Below are 17,856 nucleotides of genomic sequence, written 5' to 3'. Positions count from 1 at the left end.
GTATTGTATATATATAAACTATAGTAACAAACAAAGAGAGCTCAATCAACAGTGAGTCGTTGTAGCCACTCATTAAACTCTTTACAACAATATTCCACATATATTCACATACACATATGTGTACATAAATTCAAGTCAGAATGTATTTTTTCCATAAACTTTCTTTCCATGTGAATCATATTTTTAAAGTCTAACCATTTCTATATATTAAATTTCAATAACTTATATTTGAGAAGTGTGCGAATAGTAGATTTTCAAATAAAATATTAAAAGTAAATTGTATTATATGAATATAGAATAATAGAAAGAACCAATATAAAATATAAAATTATTATTACACTCACATGGAAAGAAATATCAGAAAAAATATATCTGTATTCTAATTATTATACTTTTTAATCAAATCTTAGTCCGCAAATAGAGATGAATGTAGAAGCATTCTGCAAATAACTTGCGGGCAATATGGTGTACAATACATTTTGTTCTATTTCCTCTTCCAATCTACAAAGATATTCATAAATTTATTATTATTGAGAAATTATATTTTTTAAACACAAATTTCTTAAAGATAGAAGTTTCACAAACAACAATTGTCAAGATTTCAATATAACTTGTGAAATGGATTTTTAATTAAGTAAATTACACACACACACACATTACATACATATATATAATATATATATATAATATATAATTTGTATATAATAGATCATATACCTTTGACAAGCTGTGACTAAATCTTCAACATTCAAACCGCTATCTGTCCGATAGAAAACTTTAAAAGATAAAGTCCTTTTCTTTGCTGCTCCAACTATAGAATTAGAATTGCTACGACCTGTATTTTCATTATCCCTTTCATCAACACATTCGTTACTAAATTTGTCTGTTTTGCCATCAGAGCAACGAGATAGTTTGTTAGCTGTATAACGCAATGTTTCCAACAATTGTTCAATTGTGATCTGTGGACCAGGAATGAGCTGAGAATAGTCTCCACTAGAAGGTGACACAGCAGAGGCTGTTGTAGCTGAATCAGCTCCCAGACTGCAAGCTAATAAAAGATTAATTGTTATTTTGTATAAGAGGTTGTCTCAAGAATAAAAATTTAACTTTAAATGATAGCAATTAATTGAACAGAAAACTGTTTATTCATTAAAATGAGTGTTTTAAATACAATACCTGTAGAAAGATGACATATACAAGCACATACTGTGCCTTCATAATTCCATCGACTTGTTATAGCAACACTGAATTCTCCTATTGAGCAACCGGTTTCTTCATCTAAAAAATATTAAAGTATTAAGATAAAATACCCAAAATTTTCAAAAATGTTACATCATCCTCATCTCATATGTGAATATAGATATAAAAATAGTAATAAAACAAAGATTATTTCTTTTATTACAGCACCAAATGGAATCAACTGATTATTATTATTTATCAACTAATTTTTTGAAGTAAAACTTCTTTAGGCGCAACTAGGGTGTACTAGTCCGTACAAATGCAACGGAAATAGCGTTACGCCCGAACTGTACGTCATTCGTTCTCGATGAAATCATTACGGGTCGATTGTGATTAGTCGTCGTGTATGTGAATAGAGATCTGTCGTTGTATACGTATCGATATCAACAAGGAAATCGGCATTTAAATAAACATTTAAAAATAAACATTTTAAAGTTACATCGTAGTACAAATCTTGATTTAATGAAAAATGTCTGAATCAGAGGAATATTTTACCCTATTCCTTGAAAATAATAAAGCAAATTAAACATTTGTGCCGTGTACTAAACGTAAGTTTATTGATTAGAAATTATTTCTATATTATTCGTAGTTTCTATAAATCTTTGAAGTTATTGGAAATGAAAAATATATTTTAGGCAAGACAGATTTTACAGCTGTTCAAAGAATGAGATTATATCGCCAGCCAAAAAAGTAAAATAAATACAAGCAGTCAATAAATTTTTTTTTTTTTTTTTGCATACTTTTATTGTCAGTCAATAAATGTATGTTATTTTAATTACATGATGTTCTTCAAACACAATTACATGATAAGTGTTGTAAGTTGCAAAAACAATATTTGTTTAGGCGTTGTTTAACATAATCCACTGTGTGAACAAATATTATAGAATTTATTACTTCATTTCTCTAATGAAGATTCATGTTTAAATGCTAATTACAATGACAAACCGATCATGTCATATTTGAAGTATGACTTTAATTACATAATTGTTTTTAAATATTTTACATATTTTTAATGCTATTTTAAGTATATAATTCTTAATTTATCATATAAATGTGTATAATGGTTGCCACTAATAAATATGTTCATCATGAGTGTTACCATTTTACTAATAAACATTATTCAAAATTGTTATATGATGTATTTATTTTTACTTAAATGCCATCTTGTACAGTAGCAAATAAGTTTTACTTCAATCACGTGTGAACCTTACGCGCACTCTTTTTTTTTGTTTTTGGGAATGCTTCAAATGATTATAATCTTCATAATAAATAATAATAGATAAGAATTATTCAGTAAAGCGTATTAGTAATAGCAGAAATATCAGTTTTATGTTGTTATACATCATGCAAATATGATAACCCTGTGTTTATTATTTATTTAATTTGAACTTACATTGAAATTGTTTGTTGTGCCTATGGGCCCATACAGACCACTCAACGGAAGCACCACGTGGCAATGGTCCTGAACCTGCACAATACAAAACCAGAGCTGAGTTAGATAATCGTTCCAATTGTCTGCGGGATTCTCGAATCAGAGCTGGATGAGCCACAAAACATATTGCTTGAACCACATCACGAACCTGTAGAAATAAAGTAGCATATGTACAAAATGATATTGAATAATATAAAAAATATTTTAATTACAACTTTATATTATATTCTAATTAATTCCAATTATATATAGAATATATTACATGCATCTATATATAGATAATATATATATTATATTCTAATTAATTTAAGTTTCTAATAAGCAATTTAAAAAAAGATAAAATTATTGTTGTTATATAATTAAAATTAATATTATTAATATTACTACTGCTTAATTTCGTGAATACAATCAGTTATTTTATTTACTTGTTCTGAACATCCAGCAGCTAAAGCCACTCTTGCAACATGTCTCAGAGCTAGTTTGCACTGATGTCTTATTGTATCAACAAGTTTCATAGAACCAGGGACAAGGCCTATTTGTCCAGCCAGTTGAACAACATCAGAGCCCTGATTAAAATAAAAAATTAAAACACAATATTGCTGGTTATTAATTTATTAACTTCCCGTAAGGTAAGTTATAGTAATCGCAAAAAAATCGAAAATGAAAATTTTTATATATCTTTACGTTTCAGAGGTTTTTTAACATTTTGGCATACCTTAGAAAAAATGGATGTATATGTGTGTGTGTGTGTGTGTGTATGTATGTATGTATGTATGTGTGTGTGTGTATGTATGTATGTATGTATGTATGTGCGTGTGTGTATGTATGTGCGGATACAAATTTTCGTCGACGATTTCGGGAACACGGATCAACCGATTTGAATAATTCAAAAAACATTCGATTCGTATTGATAAGGAGACGTGCTGATTAGTTTTTGGCGAAGGCAGGTCCAGCCGTTCCAAAGATACGGGCAAAAAGTGCCGAAAACGGTAAACTCAGTTTTTTAAGAGAACGGAGCGTCCGATTTTAATAATTCAAAAAACATTTGACTTGTATTGACAAGATGAAGAATTGATCAAATTTTCATGAGGGCAGGTCTAGCGGTTTCGGAGATCTAACGAAAAAAGTAAAAAAAAATGCCATTTGGCGGTCAAAAATGGTCATTAGACATATGCACATCAAATTATCAGATATTTTATAGAGATTTTAACAATAAGTATAAATTTTGTTTGCATTCCTATGGGTTCCGTACCAATATTTATTCGTTAGACGGCGACGCGGCGCTTACGCGCTTTGAAATTTTGTCTCTATGCAGTTAAAGCAGTACGATTGCTTTGAAAAAAGATCTTCCAAAATATGCGAAAATAAAGAAAACATTATTTTTTCCAAAAAAAATTAAAAAAAAAAAAAAATAGATTTTTTTTTGAAAAAAAATTTTTTTCAAAAAAAAGTAATTTTTTGTTTAATTTATAGTTTCTCAAAAATCTTATTTTTTCGAAGTAATTTTTTTTTAAAAATGTCAATCGTTTTTAAAAAAATAATAATTTTTGGTACGGCAAGTTCCAGCAATTTGCCTTAAGGCACGATGCCTTAATTGCCTTAAGACAGAATTCCACTTACAGCTAGTTTATTAAATTACTCACTCGGCTGGCTTGACTATAAGGTCCAATGTTAGCAGGAGCCCAATGTGAAATACTTTGCACATGGATAGTATGCTTCTCAGGAATTTCATAATCTCCTACAAAAAATTGAACAGGAAATTAAAAATTGTACATTGACTGTATTTTAGTTTTTGAACATTATATTTAAAAGTTTAACACCAGAGGTAATTGTCGGTTTTTTTTCGGTTTAGTCTTTTTTGAGTGAATTATAAAATTTGAAAACCCGTTATTTAGTTAGAATTGTACGTTTTCAATGCATGAATAAAATACTTAAAAAAAAAATGAAAATGACAAATGTACCATATTGATGATACCGTTGCAAAACGATGACGTCCTTCCTGTTTTCTAAAATCATATTTCAATAAAACAAAATGTTAGATAGGATATTTAAATTTTAATTAATATTGCCAGGAATACTCAGCCCTTTGCTTACAATAGTCTTTGAAACTAAAATTAATTATGGTCGTTCTATGCGGCATAAATAACATAGTTTAACATTATTATGTTATATTACTATATAATTAACTGTATATAGCCGATTGGCGTATAATAAATAAATAAATAAAAAAATAAATATATTTTAATACTGTGCAGGTCGAACTATGCATTTGGACCAGTGGTGCTGTCGCGCTGGAACGTCGTTCTGACAAATCATTTTTAGGCCGAAACCCGTTCCGGCAAAAATAAATTTAAAAAATTGCTACAAATAGAAAATGATTTGATAAGTGAATTTCGAGTATTAGAACCAACGGAGTGGCCAGCAGATATTGAAATTGGCTATGAAGAAAATGAAATCCGGTCATATGCACCAGATTTAATTTAACCTCACCGATGCGATCTACCAATGCGTTCAGAGATTATATTGATACTAGAGGCAACGTAGTTCCAAAAATATAGAAATCTTAATTCGATACATAAATATATTGTACCTTGCAGTTAGACAGAGTGGAGGATTCAGTAATATGAATATTAATTTAAATGAACAAAGAAATAGAATATTAATTAAAAATCTAACAAATCTTTTATTTATAAATATGAATGGCCCACCACAATAATAATTTAATCCAGATAATTATGTAAAAACTTGTTTAATGTCTCATCGTTCAGCGGATGACAACAGAACAAGAAAAATTCAACTACAAGATCCTGAACATAATCCTATTTGGAATATTTTATGAAAACCATTAGTGTTTAAAACTGTTAAAAATATGTATGTATTGTTGTTTGTTATATCATTTGTATTTTACAATTTAAATAATTTTTATTACACCTTCCTATTATTGTAATATAAAAATACACATATATATATATATATATATATATATATATATATATATATATATATATATATGCGTAAAATGGGTTTTGCAATAATTTTTGTTCCTTTCCTTTTCGAACCGAACAGGAACAAATATAAAACTCGGTTTTTAAACCTATTTTTTTAATTTTAACGTTCCGGTAAAAAAATATAAGCATAACACACTGATTTGGACCCAAGGTGTACCATTTCTCGTCTGGAAGTTTGTACAAATATTTGACCCAGCAGGTTGAACCAAGGTAAACCTAGTAGCTCAATTTCCCGACAGGACTTGCCAAGCGCATGCGCGGTAGGTGATGCGCATGCGCATAGGGTTTTATACCTGGCACGATGTTGGTGCCTTTTATGGTCGACGCCATTCTAAATTCGTGATCTCAAGGCGTCACAGTTATTGCTCTAAACTTTCCGCTTATTAATTTTTCTCAAACAAAAACTCCATAAATAAATAGGTATGGATAGAAAATTTCGGAAATCCATTGGCTTTGTGTCAAATCGACATTTTAGAAGGAGGTTGAATTGGGAATTAGAAAGGATAAACTCAGAAAAATCTTTTCACAATTCTGTTGAAGAGGAAGAGATAACTTTTCCTAGTTTAAGTGCTCGTGCTGTCGATTATAATGAAATACCAACAAGTGCCAGTACTCGGGAGGTTTTTGAAGCACCTCGTTATTATGAACATGTGGACCAAGGTAATTATAAATTTAGTAGTTAATAATAATAATAATGTAGTATGTCCGTGAAAGCAAACGGAGGGGTAAGTTATCTTGCTATTAACGTAATGTAGATTTATGTTATAAATATATGATAATGATAATTATCTCTTTCGAAAGAGTTTAAAAATGCAGATTTCGAAAAACAAACAACAAGAAAGTTGGATTTGCTAATGCAGCATATAACTGGTAAGTTACCTTCCTACTAATATAATGTAAATGTTTTTTATGAAGATAATTAAAGAGTTTTAAAAATCGCAGATTTCGAAGAACAAACAACAAGAAGGTTAGATATGCAGATGCAGCGTATGACTGGTAAGTTATCTTGCTATTTATTTAATGCAAATATATGTTATGAAGATAATAAAAAAGTTTAATAAATTGCAGATTTTGAAAGACAAACTACAAAGTTAGATATGCAAATGAAGCGGATGAACGATTTGCTTCAGACCCTGGTGAACAGACCGCAATGTTCATGCTCTATGTCGAATACCGACAAAGATGACGATTTGGAGGAGATTTTCAGATTATTGCCTGTGAAAACTGAAGAAACGATGGCTGATTTTGAGATATTTCTTAGAGTTCCACACGAAAGGAAGAATATGGTAAATATTATATTGGTGCATATTACAACATAATATATTATGAATTTATCTATATGATATGCTCTTATTGTATTAGAAAACGAGGCTTGGACGAATTGGCGGGCATTGTCCGAGGATTGCAACGGTGTCATTGCTAAAAAGAATATTTTCTGATGAGTTTGCCAAGGAATACAGCTGGGCTGGGACCAAAGGAAAAAAGAAATTTTCGACGCTGCAGTTTGTGAAATTAATCCAAGGTAATAATGAATATATTGGATAATTACTAATTGAACTAATCAAAAATTTTTAATACTAAAACCAACAATGATTTCAGAGATTGTCTCTGAATCAGTCTTCGAAAACTATCTTTTTGTGTCGGAGGCTCAAGTGGAGGAATATATTAGAGGATGGCTTCGTCATGCACAAGATAGGTTTACAAGAAATGCAGCTAACAGCAAAATAACAAATTAGATTTTAGTTTTATGTTTTAGTTTGATGTTTTTTTCATTTAGGTCTATTTTATCATTATAATTATATATCATCAAAAGTATTTTAGTTTATATTCACTTAATTAAGTTTTCAATATATTAAATAAATTATAAAATTCTTTAGAAATATGCATAGTGTTATTTTCATTATTCATTAATATTTGTTGGATATTTTAACCAATATATATCAATTTCAAATTTTATTTCATTCGATATTTTTAATTTCAATTTTCGAACTATTCTCAAACTAAATATTCACATCCTTATATGTAAAAAATATGATTAAACAGTAAATAATTGTTTTTAAAAATATTTAATCATGGTCCAACATTATTTCTTTTGTCCTACTAAAGTGCATAAATCTATCAATAAAATTGAACAGTAAATAATTTTAGTCACCAATTTTTTTTTGTTCAGACTGCATATTCAGGTAAATTTTTTTTTAATAAAAATTCTCGGTATTCTGAAAATAATTCTATTAGAAAACCGATAATCTAAAATGTTTTTTAATAAACTTGGTTGGAATGCGGACTATCTTAAAGGTAATATTAAGAAATAAATCATTCAGAGAATTTTTTATCGTTTTCAAAGCATTTGAAGCCCTGGGAGCAAAAAAAATCGAAAATATTCATATAAGGGCTACCCTAATATATATATATATATATATATATATATATATATAAAACTTGAAAGATTCTATTATTATATATATATATATATATATATATATATATATATACATGAAAGATTAAATTATTATTATATATATATTATTCCAGCATATCTATATTAAGTATGAATTTTTCTAACTCACCACCATTATGCGCTCCATTATTTGGGCATTTGTAGAATACCATTTCCATTACAATATGACATCTCTCTGGTAAAGGCATCTCGACACAAGCCCTGCTTGGAGGATTTAATTCGGGCAATAACTTGCTGTATACGCGATTAATTGTTGAAAATTCAGACAGATCTCGTACATAAAGATTGACTGAACTCAGATCTGATGGAGCTAGCTTTGATGACTGCATTAATTCTGAAAAAAAAAATTGCAGAAAGTTGTTGAAAAATTGTAAAAGAAGTCATTTCAGCTATTCAATAACCAAATATCGGAACTACCCAACTGGGAGATCAAATTGATTTTGATAAATATTTAAAAGCAAACTATGAATTATTTGCACATGATAGCATCAAAATAAAACCTTTATCATAAGTTTGTTTCAAATAATTGATTCTCAAGTGAATAAAGTTACTGACATAAAAATATTTTCATTGCAAATGGTTTAAAAGAACTTTACTTTTACATAAACAAAAAATTACCTAAAGCTTTTTGGACGACTATCTCCATGGCATCTTCTGCGTTATCAGCATAACCATAAAGAGCACTCAAAAACCCCCAACCTGATTCTTCGTCAAACATTAACTTGGGTTCCAAGATTATATCTTTCTTTTCATGCATTACTTTCCATTTATCTAAATCTTGCAGTAACAGCTCATTAGCTCGTTTCTTCTCAGATGGAGTACGAAGAAGTTTCGAATCTTTGCTTGGAAAAAACTTATCCTCTTTCCCTGGTAGATGGGGAGAAGTAGTATTGTGCAGTGTCATATCTATTATAGGTGTCTCTATAAGACTCGGGATAGAAGGCAACCTTAAATTCGGTTTATTGTTTAAGGCAGTGTTGTCTGTTTGAGTATCACTGGTTCTTGACTGAACATCTTTTGAGTCCATTATATCAACTGTTTGAGCCCCAGCTGTCCTTGTTTCGACTTCTTGGTTGTATGTTTGGGTTTCAATATCAATTTTATTATTAGAATGCCTGCTACAAGATTGTTGTATATGTGATGATTCACTGGTATAGTCTTTCAACTCTTCTGTATTTGTACTAACATTTTGAACTTGGCTTGTACTTGGAAGAATACCTGAACAGTCTGTAGAAACATCACGCATTTCTATATTTCGCACTGGGTAACAATCTTCAGAATCACAAATCTGTTTGTTTTTATTGGACTTATCTCTATCAATAGCGCATTGCTGTTTCTCAATTAATTCCAATTCAGATTCGCTCAAATCAGGATCACTTAAATCACTATACGACGATAAATTCAAATCGTTTATAAAATCTAAAGAATTTTTCACATTACATGTTTTATTGATTGTTTTATCGACTAGACTCAGTTTTGTTAGGTTCATGTAGCCAACTGGAGCTATTGGATCATTGGAGTGTATCACTGTTTCTGATTCATCACTACAAAAAATAAAAATGAAACAATTAAATAACTAGTTGTAGGTGGCATTTTGCCTTAAAGTAAGATGCATAAACTTCGCGACATGTGTAAATAATCGATTTAATCAATAAGAAATCAATATATTAATTTATGAGTGATTTATAAGTATAGTGTGTTGCTGTATGGTACACATAATGTTATAAATTATTCAATTTTGTACAAATATTTTTATTACACATTATTAATAACAAATATGCATCTAATTAAATAATTAATTTTTATGATTTAACGAATATTTTGGTACGTTCATTAAGATTAGGCACACTATCATCATATCTTTGATTTATTAAAATCATGGGAAAAAAACTAACAAGTTAATTAACAATCAACTAAGAAGGTAAGAATCAACTAATAATACAGATTATTAAAAACTAAGAGATTTACTTTAGTAAAAGTTGGAAAATGCCAGATTGAGGCCAATTCTCGGATGAAATAAATATGATGGTATTGCTATGTTACCTGCATGATTCTACTTGCATCAATATATATCAGAATCAATTCCACAAAACAGTATTTTTGATTTAAAAAAAAAATTAAATATGATTACTTTATGTCAAAACAAATTAGCTCTCATAGCCCAAACAACAAACAACAAATGACGGGACAACTATCTATACATTATTACTAGCAGTTCAAGCTCTTCCGATCTGACCGATCTTTGTCAAAAAGTAATCAGCACGTTTTTCAAATGATATCTTTCGAATAATTTTAAATTTTCAAAATCGATTCAAGATTTTTGACTAAAAAGTGGACAAAAGATTTTGCACTTTTTGGCAAAAAACGGCTTGACCGATTGTCGCGCAAACCTGATAAACGCGAGTCATTGCCGAGTTATGTCGAATGGCTTTTAAATTTGATTGACCATTTTTGAGAAAATTTCGTCGAAAGGTAAAAATCGACTTATATACATACATACATACTCACACACATACTTTTTCCAATTTAGGTCTCAAAAGATTGTTGAAAAGTAATGTTGAATGTAAAATTGATTAAATTACATTAATTCAATGTTTTTAAATAATAAATTTTAAAGGCATAAATTATATGACTCCATAAGTTTTTCATAATAATATATAAAAAGAAAAATGACTAAAAACATCTGCATGAAGAATTTAAAAGTAATCTTTTGTGTAATAATAATTAAATTACATTAATTCAATGTTTTTAAATAATAAATTTTAAAGACATAAATTATATGGCTCCATAAGTTTTTCATAATAATATATAAAAAGAAAAATGACTAGAAACATCTGCATGAAGAATTTAAAAGTAATCTTTTGTGTAATAATAATTAAATTACATTAATTCAATGTTTTTCAATAATAAATTTTAACATTAAAAAGCATAAATTACATGGCTCAATAAAATTTTCATAATAGAATGTTCAAAATACTTGTACAAGTACAAAGCCATTACAATAATTTAAAGAATAAAAAAAACTGATTACTATTGAAAATGTCAAACATTCAATATGTTTTAGGACAAGTTGTAAATTACATAAAATGCTGTTTACTTCTATATATGTAATACCTATGTAATAAGAATTAAAAAAAAAATCTATATATATAATACAGAAATGTTATTCAACAAGAAGTAAGTGCCATCAATTTATTAAGCTAATGCACAAAAATAAATTCCTATTCCATCTTATTTCAACTACTATTCAGCTGAGCAATTACACTGTTGCCTATATTGCTACCCTTTCTTAATAGCAAATTAAAATTATATTAATATTTTTAATAATATTGTTTTTCAAACATTAATCTACCAAATTTGCATGGAGACTATTAAATATAAGTAATATCTTACATGTTTATCCGCCGTTTGAACAACGGGCAATCAAGTGTAAAAGTTTCAAATTCTCCACCTTCTCCACAAACATTCAATCCATATCTTTCAGACGCTAAACTAAGATGCTGTTGCATCTCGATCAAAGATCGGCCAAGATGTCGAGCTGGATCAAGACCCAAAGCAGCTACCTATAAAAGTAGATTACAAATATAACTCAAATTCCTCAAAATTGTATTTAATCAATTATTACTAACTTTAATAATAACAGCTTTGACATCGCAATCAATCATCTCTTGAAGCAATTCATGCTGATCTCTTCTCCACAGGTAACACAATGAGACTAGATTCAAACGACTACAACTATAAGAAAATTTGAGTATATACAAATATTTGCATGTTAATATTCTTATTGCGTAAGGTAAAAATAATTTAATATTTGATTAATCATAAATCAAAATAATATATATTTGAACTTACACATTTTCAACACGCACCCTTTGATAGTCTGATAATATTGCACCAACAGCTACAGCTTCAAATTCTATTTGTTCCTGAAAACAAAATGAAGTAGGTGATTAAAAACATATTTTTATAAATAATAATGAGAATATTTTAATAAAGGTTATTGGTTTCAAAAATAAAAAAACTTATATTTTACATAAATTACATTTAAAACTTGGTGTAGTATTACATGTAATGTTGCATGAGCTTCCTGTTTGGCGCCTTTGAAAAATACACTGAATATGCAATAGACGAATGCTTATTTAAAATAAGTTTAAGTATACTTAAACTATTTGTCTTAAATAATTGGCAAATTCGTGAATTATCACAAAAGTTTTATCTTCCACAGTCTCCGACATTATAAGCCGCACAGCAACTTGGTTATTTATATCCTAATCCTAAATTTAATGTCATATTCCTAAATCTAATTCTCCCTTATTTGCCTATACTACTTATGACCTCTAACTTTAACTTAATTAATAATGTTGTTGATATTCATAACACCACACTACCTCAAATAATCTCTCCAGTTAACCTTTATATTTCTTTTCAAATATGTTTTATTATTTTATCTTATTCTATTCTATGTTATTGAGTTAAATTGTTACATTCTGTATTATGCTATGTTGTGTTCTTAAGTCCATTATGTATTTTGCTATGTTGTATTTTATCTATATTTTATGTTTAATAATTATTATATAAAACAATTTATTGTATTTTTAAGTCCTCTTAGAGCTATTTTATGGGTGTTTAAAAAAATAAATAAATCGATATATCTATATCTTACTGATTAATTCGTTAAGATGATAAATAATATATTAATTAATTTCGAGTTTCATAAAATAGCTTTTAAATATTTGACATTGGTGCTGCTGTTCCTGGAAAAACGTCAAAAAAAAGTCAAATTTTAGTTCACATACACACATAGACATTTTCCAATTTTGGTATCAAACGATTCAGATCAGACTGACTTGTAACACCGAGATATCATAAAATGAACTAAATGGATTTTCTAGCAAAAACATAACTTCTCTCTTAGATTATTATTCTCTTTTCGACGCAACAGACTAGTATGATAGTCTACTATTAACATACCTTAACACTGCTTAGGAGTTGATACAAGTCTTCAACTTCATCATTATCAGTAGGTTCGTAAAATTTTCCACGTTGCTTTGATAATCCATCAGTTAGCTTCCGGAACAGGGGCAATTCCATAGCCTGGGCAATGTAAGGTACACCAGTATGCCCCACAGTTTGGTACATGAAGCTATCCAGCTCATCTGTGAGAGAAAAAAGTATATGTAGAAATTTAATACTGAAATTTTAAGGCAACTGATACTAAAATATTACAAACTCTCCAAAGTGCTATATAAAATTTGTTCAAAACTTGATGGCATGATATCATAGTCTAACAACATATGTTACCTTCTCACATGGACTCAATTGATTCAAATGCATTTTCGAAATGTTTTACGTATAAATTCTTGGACTGATATAAATTAGATATATTGAATAAAAATAAATATTTTCTATTTAATTTTGATATAAGAAATTATGACGAAAAAAGCATTTAGCTAAATGTAGTACATACTAGTATGTATAAATGATTTTGTTTAAAATAAATGTATTTGTGCTCCTGTTTAAAAATAAATGATATATCATTTAAAACGCGACTTGATATTATATTATTTCCAGAAAATTAAAACAAAAATATGTAAAACATTAGTATGCAAGAGTAAGATGAAAAAGTAACGATTTGATCAATAAAATTCACATAATATGGATCACCTATCAATACTATGTAATTACAATAAAATATTTTAAACGTTGATAATGTTATTAATAAAATTTATCCTTAACTATGATGTATACCAATAAAAGCATTTTATATTATATTAATCCCAGAAATAATTAAAATACAAAATGTATAAATTTGATAAATACAATCTAGTAAACTTTTACTTAATATTCCTTAGATATCAATACAAAATACCTCTTAATTTTAATTAATTTATAATTTTTGTAATACATTTTTTTCTATCTACAATTAATTATAAATGATTGTGATCAATTAATTATAAAAAATTATGAATAGATTCATATTATTATTATTTCATTATACACTATTATTAATCAAATATTGTTATTCATTATATATTATTATTGTTATTATTATTATAATTATTATTACTACATCATTTTCTAGCAACTGTCTTACATCATTAGCCTGCCTTCGAGCATAGAACCATTTATTATTATTTTTAGATAATTACCTATTATACAATTGTTAAATTATCTTGACCACTTATTGTTAGTCATCTAGACTAAGTACTTGCTTTTAAAAAAATAAGTTATTTTTAACAAAAAGCATAAAACTAATAAAAGCTATGAAAGATTAGGATTGAAATTAAAGATTCAATCAATTCACAAATTATGCAAAAAATTAATGAAATTTAAAATAGATAATTTAGTTGACTTGATTTCAAAAATAATCTTTACCTTTTTCTTTCGGTTCCAAATTAGCTAAAGCAACTATCTCGTGTCCTGATGCAATGCACTGCATCATATTATAGCAACTGTCCTTGCCACCACTAATCAACGCTACCACTTTCATTTTGATACTGTTTTCAAGCTGAAATTAAAGAAACTTTCTCTTAATATAATCTGATATGGCCGTCAGTGTAAAATTGTAAAATATTATTTTACATAACGGTTATAATTAACTGTTGTTAATACTGCTAACATCAATATCTTTCAGTTATTCATTGTTATCTCGATTTTAACAGTGATATTCTTTGAATTAAATTCTCATTGACTCATTACAACAAATTTAATCATGAAACGTTATTCAACCTATTTATTATGTTATTGTAATGTATATTAAACTATGTATATTAATTTGTATAAATTTGAAAAACATCTTACCTTGATAGCTTATTCAATTACTTTATATGCTATTTGTGTCAAAATTTAAATTAAAACACCTTTTAAAATACAATCTTTGTCAGTACCAAACTCAGTAGATTTCTGTTATTCATTGTGTTCTCATTATTTGTCAATTTAGATGTGATATTACTTTGAATTAAATTCTCTTTGACTCATTACAACAAATTTAATCAGTATGAGTTATTCTAAGAATGCATTAAATATATACTTATAAAAAAGGTATTTGATCTATTTATGTTTTGATTAATAAACTATATGAATTAGTACAAATTTGAAAGATCTCTTACCTCGATGGTCTGATTAGATTACTTATGCTAATTGTGGAATTTAAAACTCCTTTTAAAATACAATCTCTGTAACTCGGTAATCAGCAGTTTTTTGTTACTCATTGTGAGTGATATTACTTTGAATTAAATACTCTCCATTCATAACAAAAAAATTTAATCGACAAGTGATATTCTAAGTATGCAATAACACACAAGAACAAAGGTATTCAATTTATTTATGTTTCCGTACTGAATTTACATTATTTATACAAATTTGAAAAGTCTCTTACCTTAATTTATTTACTTTTCGTGCTGCTTGTGTCAAAATTGTAATAGATGGAATAGAATTTATTTTAAAATGATGAATAAAATCAACAGATCATTATGAGATTAAAATGAATAACTGGCTGCTGGGTTGTATTTTGTAATTATATTAGTGTATATTTTGACATGAGTTTTTATTTGAAATCTGATACAAGGAGTACATGAAGTAGATAAATGAACCATCAAACACTATGCATTTTTGCCTATTAGGTACAAACTGTAATAGTGTAATTTTGAAAATATAATAAATCCTTTATTATCTCCTTTATCACCTCTTATCTTGATGGTCTATTAAATGCCAATATGCTTATGCTAATTATGTAATTTAAAACTCCTTTCAAAATACAATTTTTGTAACTTGGTAATCAGCAGTTTTTTGTTACTGTGATCTCCTTATTTGTGATATTATTTTAAATTAAATTCCCTTCCACTCATAACAAAAAAATGTAATCGACAAGTGTTATTCTAAGTATGCAATACTTAGAACAAAGGTAATCGATTTATTTATGTTTGCTTACTGAACTTACATTAATTTATACAAAATTGAAAGGTTTCTTACCTTAATTTTTTTTTCTTCGTGCTATATGTGTCAAAATTCAAATAAAAGGAATAAATCAACAGATCACAATGAGATCAAAATGAATAACAGACTGCTGGGTTGTATTTTGTAATTATTTTAACATATATTTTAAAATGAGTTTTTATGTGAATTCTGATACAAGGAGTATATTAAGTAAATAAATTAACTGTCAAACACTATGCATTTTTGGCTATTGGGTACAAACTGTAATAGTGAAATTTTGAAAATATAATAAATGTTTTATTATCTCTTACCTTGATGGTCTTTTAGATACCAATATGCTTATGCTAATTGTGTAATTTAAAACTCCTTTTAAAATACAATCTTTGTAACTCGGCAATCAGCAGTTTTTTGTTACACATTGTGATCTCCTTATTAAATAAAATTTCCTTCCACTCATAACAAAAAAATTTAATCGACAAGTGTTATTCTAAGTTTGCAATACTTAGAACAAAGGTATTCGATTTATTTATGTTTGCGTCCTAAACTTACATTAATATATACAAAATTAAAAGGTTTCCTACCTTAATTTTTTTATTCTTCGTGCTATATGTGTCAAAATTCAAATAAAAGGAATAAATCAGCAGATCACAATGAGATCAAAATGAATAACAGTTCATTTATTTTTTTTATTTGAGTTTTTATTTGAATTCTGATATAAGGAGTATATTAGGTAAATAAATTAACTGTCAAACACTATGCATTTTTGCCTATTGGGTACAAACTGTAATAGTATAATTTTGAAAATATAATAAATCCTTATTATCTCTGTTATAAATGCAAAATGCAATTATTTGCAATAATTAGAACTTCAAACTAATCAACTATAGAAATAGAGTGATGTAAATATAAATATTTGTTTGTAAATCTGTTATCTACCTGTATGTTGTGCAAGTACCTGTTTGTCCGAATGAGTTCCAGAAAACAATTAGGTTAGGTTACGTTAGTATCTTCTTAAACAATTCACTACTACAGTTTTTTCGTTTATTCAGCGAATACACTAACATTTTCTACGCGAAAAAATCATCGTACTGAAATAAATGAATTGAGTTAAATATGATTTATAATTTCATAGAACTGCATGCACACAAATTTTTACGTATAGTGACATTTGACCTACAAAATTTATAAAAAGATATTTTCCTCTCTGAGTCCACCAATCAGAAAATAAACTAGCTCATATCACATGATAACAAAATGTGGGAAAACAAACGAAATTGGTCAATAATTTCAGTTTAATCATTTTATCAAAAAACAAACAAATTTTTTGTTTACGTCGATCCAGAAACTGCATTTTTGACACATGACCGATTCATGGAATATACTAATGGACCGCCTTTGGCATTACACTATGCATTCCCATAAATGAAAAAAATAATAAAATTATACACAATAAATAAATTTATTACTTTTTTTATTATATTATTTTAGGTTCAACGACCCTCAAAAGAAAAAATCATTTTTTGATAATAATGTATTGGCAATTTTAATTTCAATCATTATACATTAAGATATTCCAAAGTATTAATTACTAAACCTGTTGCATTAATAATTTATTAAATTTAACTTATTGAATAAATAAAATTAACTATAAATTTCAAAAAGTAAAAGTATTGAAAAATTGATTAAACAAAAAACTTTATATGATTAAAATACTAAAACTGTTTTAAACAGCTTTTATGTAATTCAAAGTATAACATATTAAATAAAATATTAAATCTGATATA

The 17,856-nt window shown here is 27.5% G+C and overlaps 1 protein-coding gene across 3 annotated transcripts; it reads right to left on the bottom strand.

Moving 5' to 3' along the window:
• Nucleotides 1-395: 395 nt before the first annotated feature.
• LOC113382745 (diphthine--ammonia ligase-like) lies at nt 396-17,416 on the bottom strand. Of its 3 annotated transcripts, none has more exons than XM_026620975.1 (15): nt 17,250-17,416; nt 17,009-17,160; nt 14,513-14,645; nt 13,109-13,293; nt 11,990-12,063; nt 11,767-11,872; nt 11,531-11,700; nt 8,756-9,681; nt 8,247-8,471; nt 4,315-4,409; nt 3,097-3,237; nt 2,633-2,819; nt 1,177-1,278; nt 718-1,048; nt 396-501 (listed from the first exon to the last, which is right to left on the bottom strand). In XM_026620975.1, the coding sequence occupies exons 3-15, from the start codon at nt 14,625-14,627 to the stop codon at nt 396-398; spliced, it is 2,763 nt and encodes a 920-aa protein (XP_026476760.1). In that variant the 5' UTR covers nt 14,628-14,645; nt 17,009-17,160; nt 17,250-17,416. The 3 variants fall into 3 exon arrangements, with proteins under 3 accessions (XP_026476760.1, XP_026476758.1, XP_026476759.1); XM_026620973.1 differs by having other exon boundaries at nt 17,028-17,160; XM_026620974.1 differs by lacking the exon at nt 17,250-17,416 and having other exon boundaries at nt 17,028-17,233.
• Nucleotides 17,417-17,856: the final 440 nt, after the last annotated feature.

This window comes from Ctenocephalides felis, unplaced genomic scaffold (assembly GCF_003426905.1).
Source record: "Ctenocephalides felis isolate EL2017-DRISC unplaced genomic scaffold, ASM342690v1 CF-g0.4_SCAFFOLD_03570, whole genome shotgun sequence".
Lineage (NCBI taxonomy): Eukaryota > Metazoa > Arthropoda > Insecta > Siphonaptera > Pulicidae > Ctenocephalides > Ctenocephalides felis.
The sequence above is the reverse complement of the archived record's forward strand: the minus strand, read 5'-3'. Positions and strand labels throughout refer to the sequence as shown.

Bases quoted from the DNA above. Each gene is read 5' to 3' on its own strand.
- LOC113382745 (XM_026620975.1), bottom strand. From the start codon at position 14,627: ATGAAAGTGGTAGCGTTGATTAGTGGTGGCAAGGACAGTTGCTATAAT. The intron at 9,682-11,530 runs GTAAGATATTAC...TATTTTTTGTAG, and splicing joins TTCAAACGGCGGATAAACAT to TGATGAATCAGAAACAGTGA. The intron at 2,820-3,096 runs GTAAATAAAATA...TTATTTCTACAG, and splicing joins CTGCTGGATGTTCAGAACAA to GTTCGTGATGTGGTTCAAGC.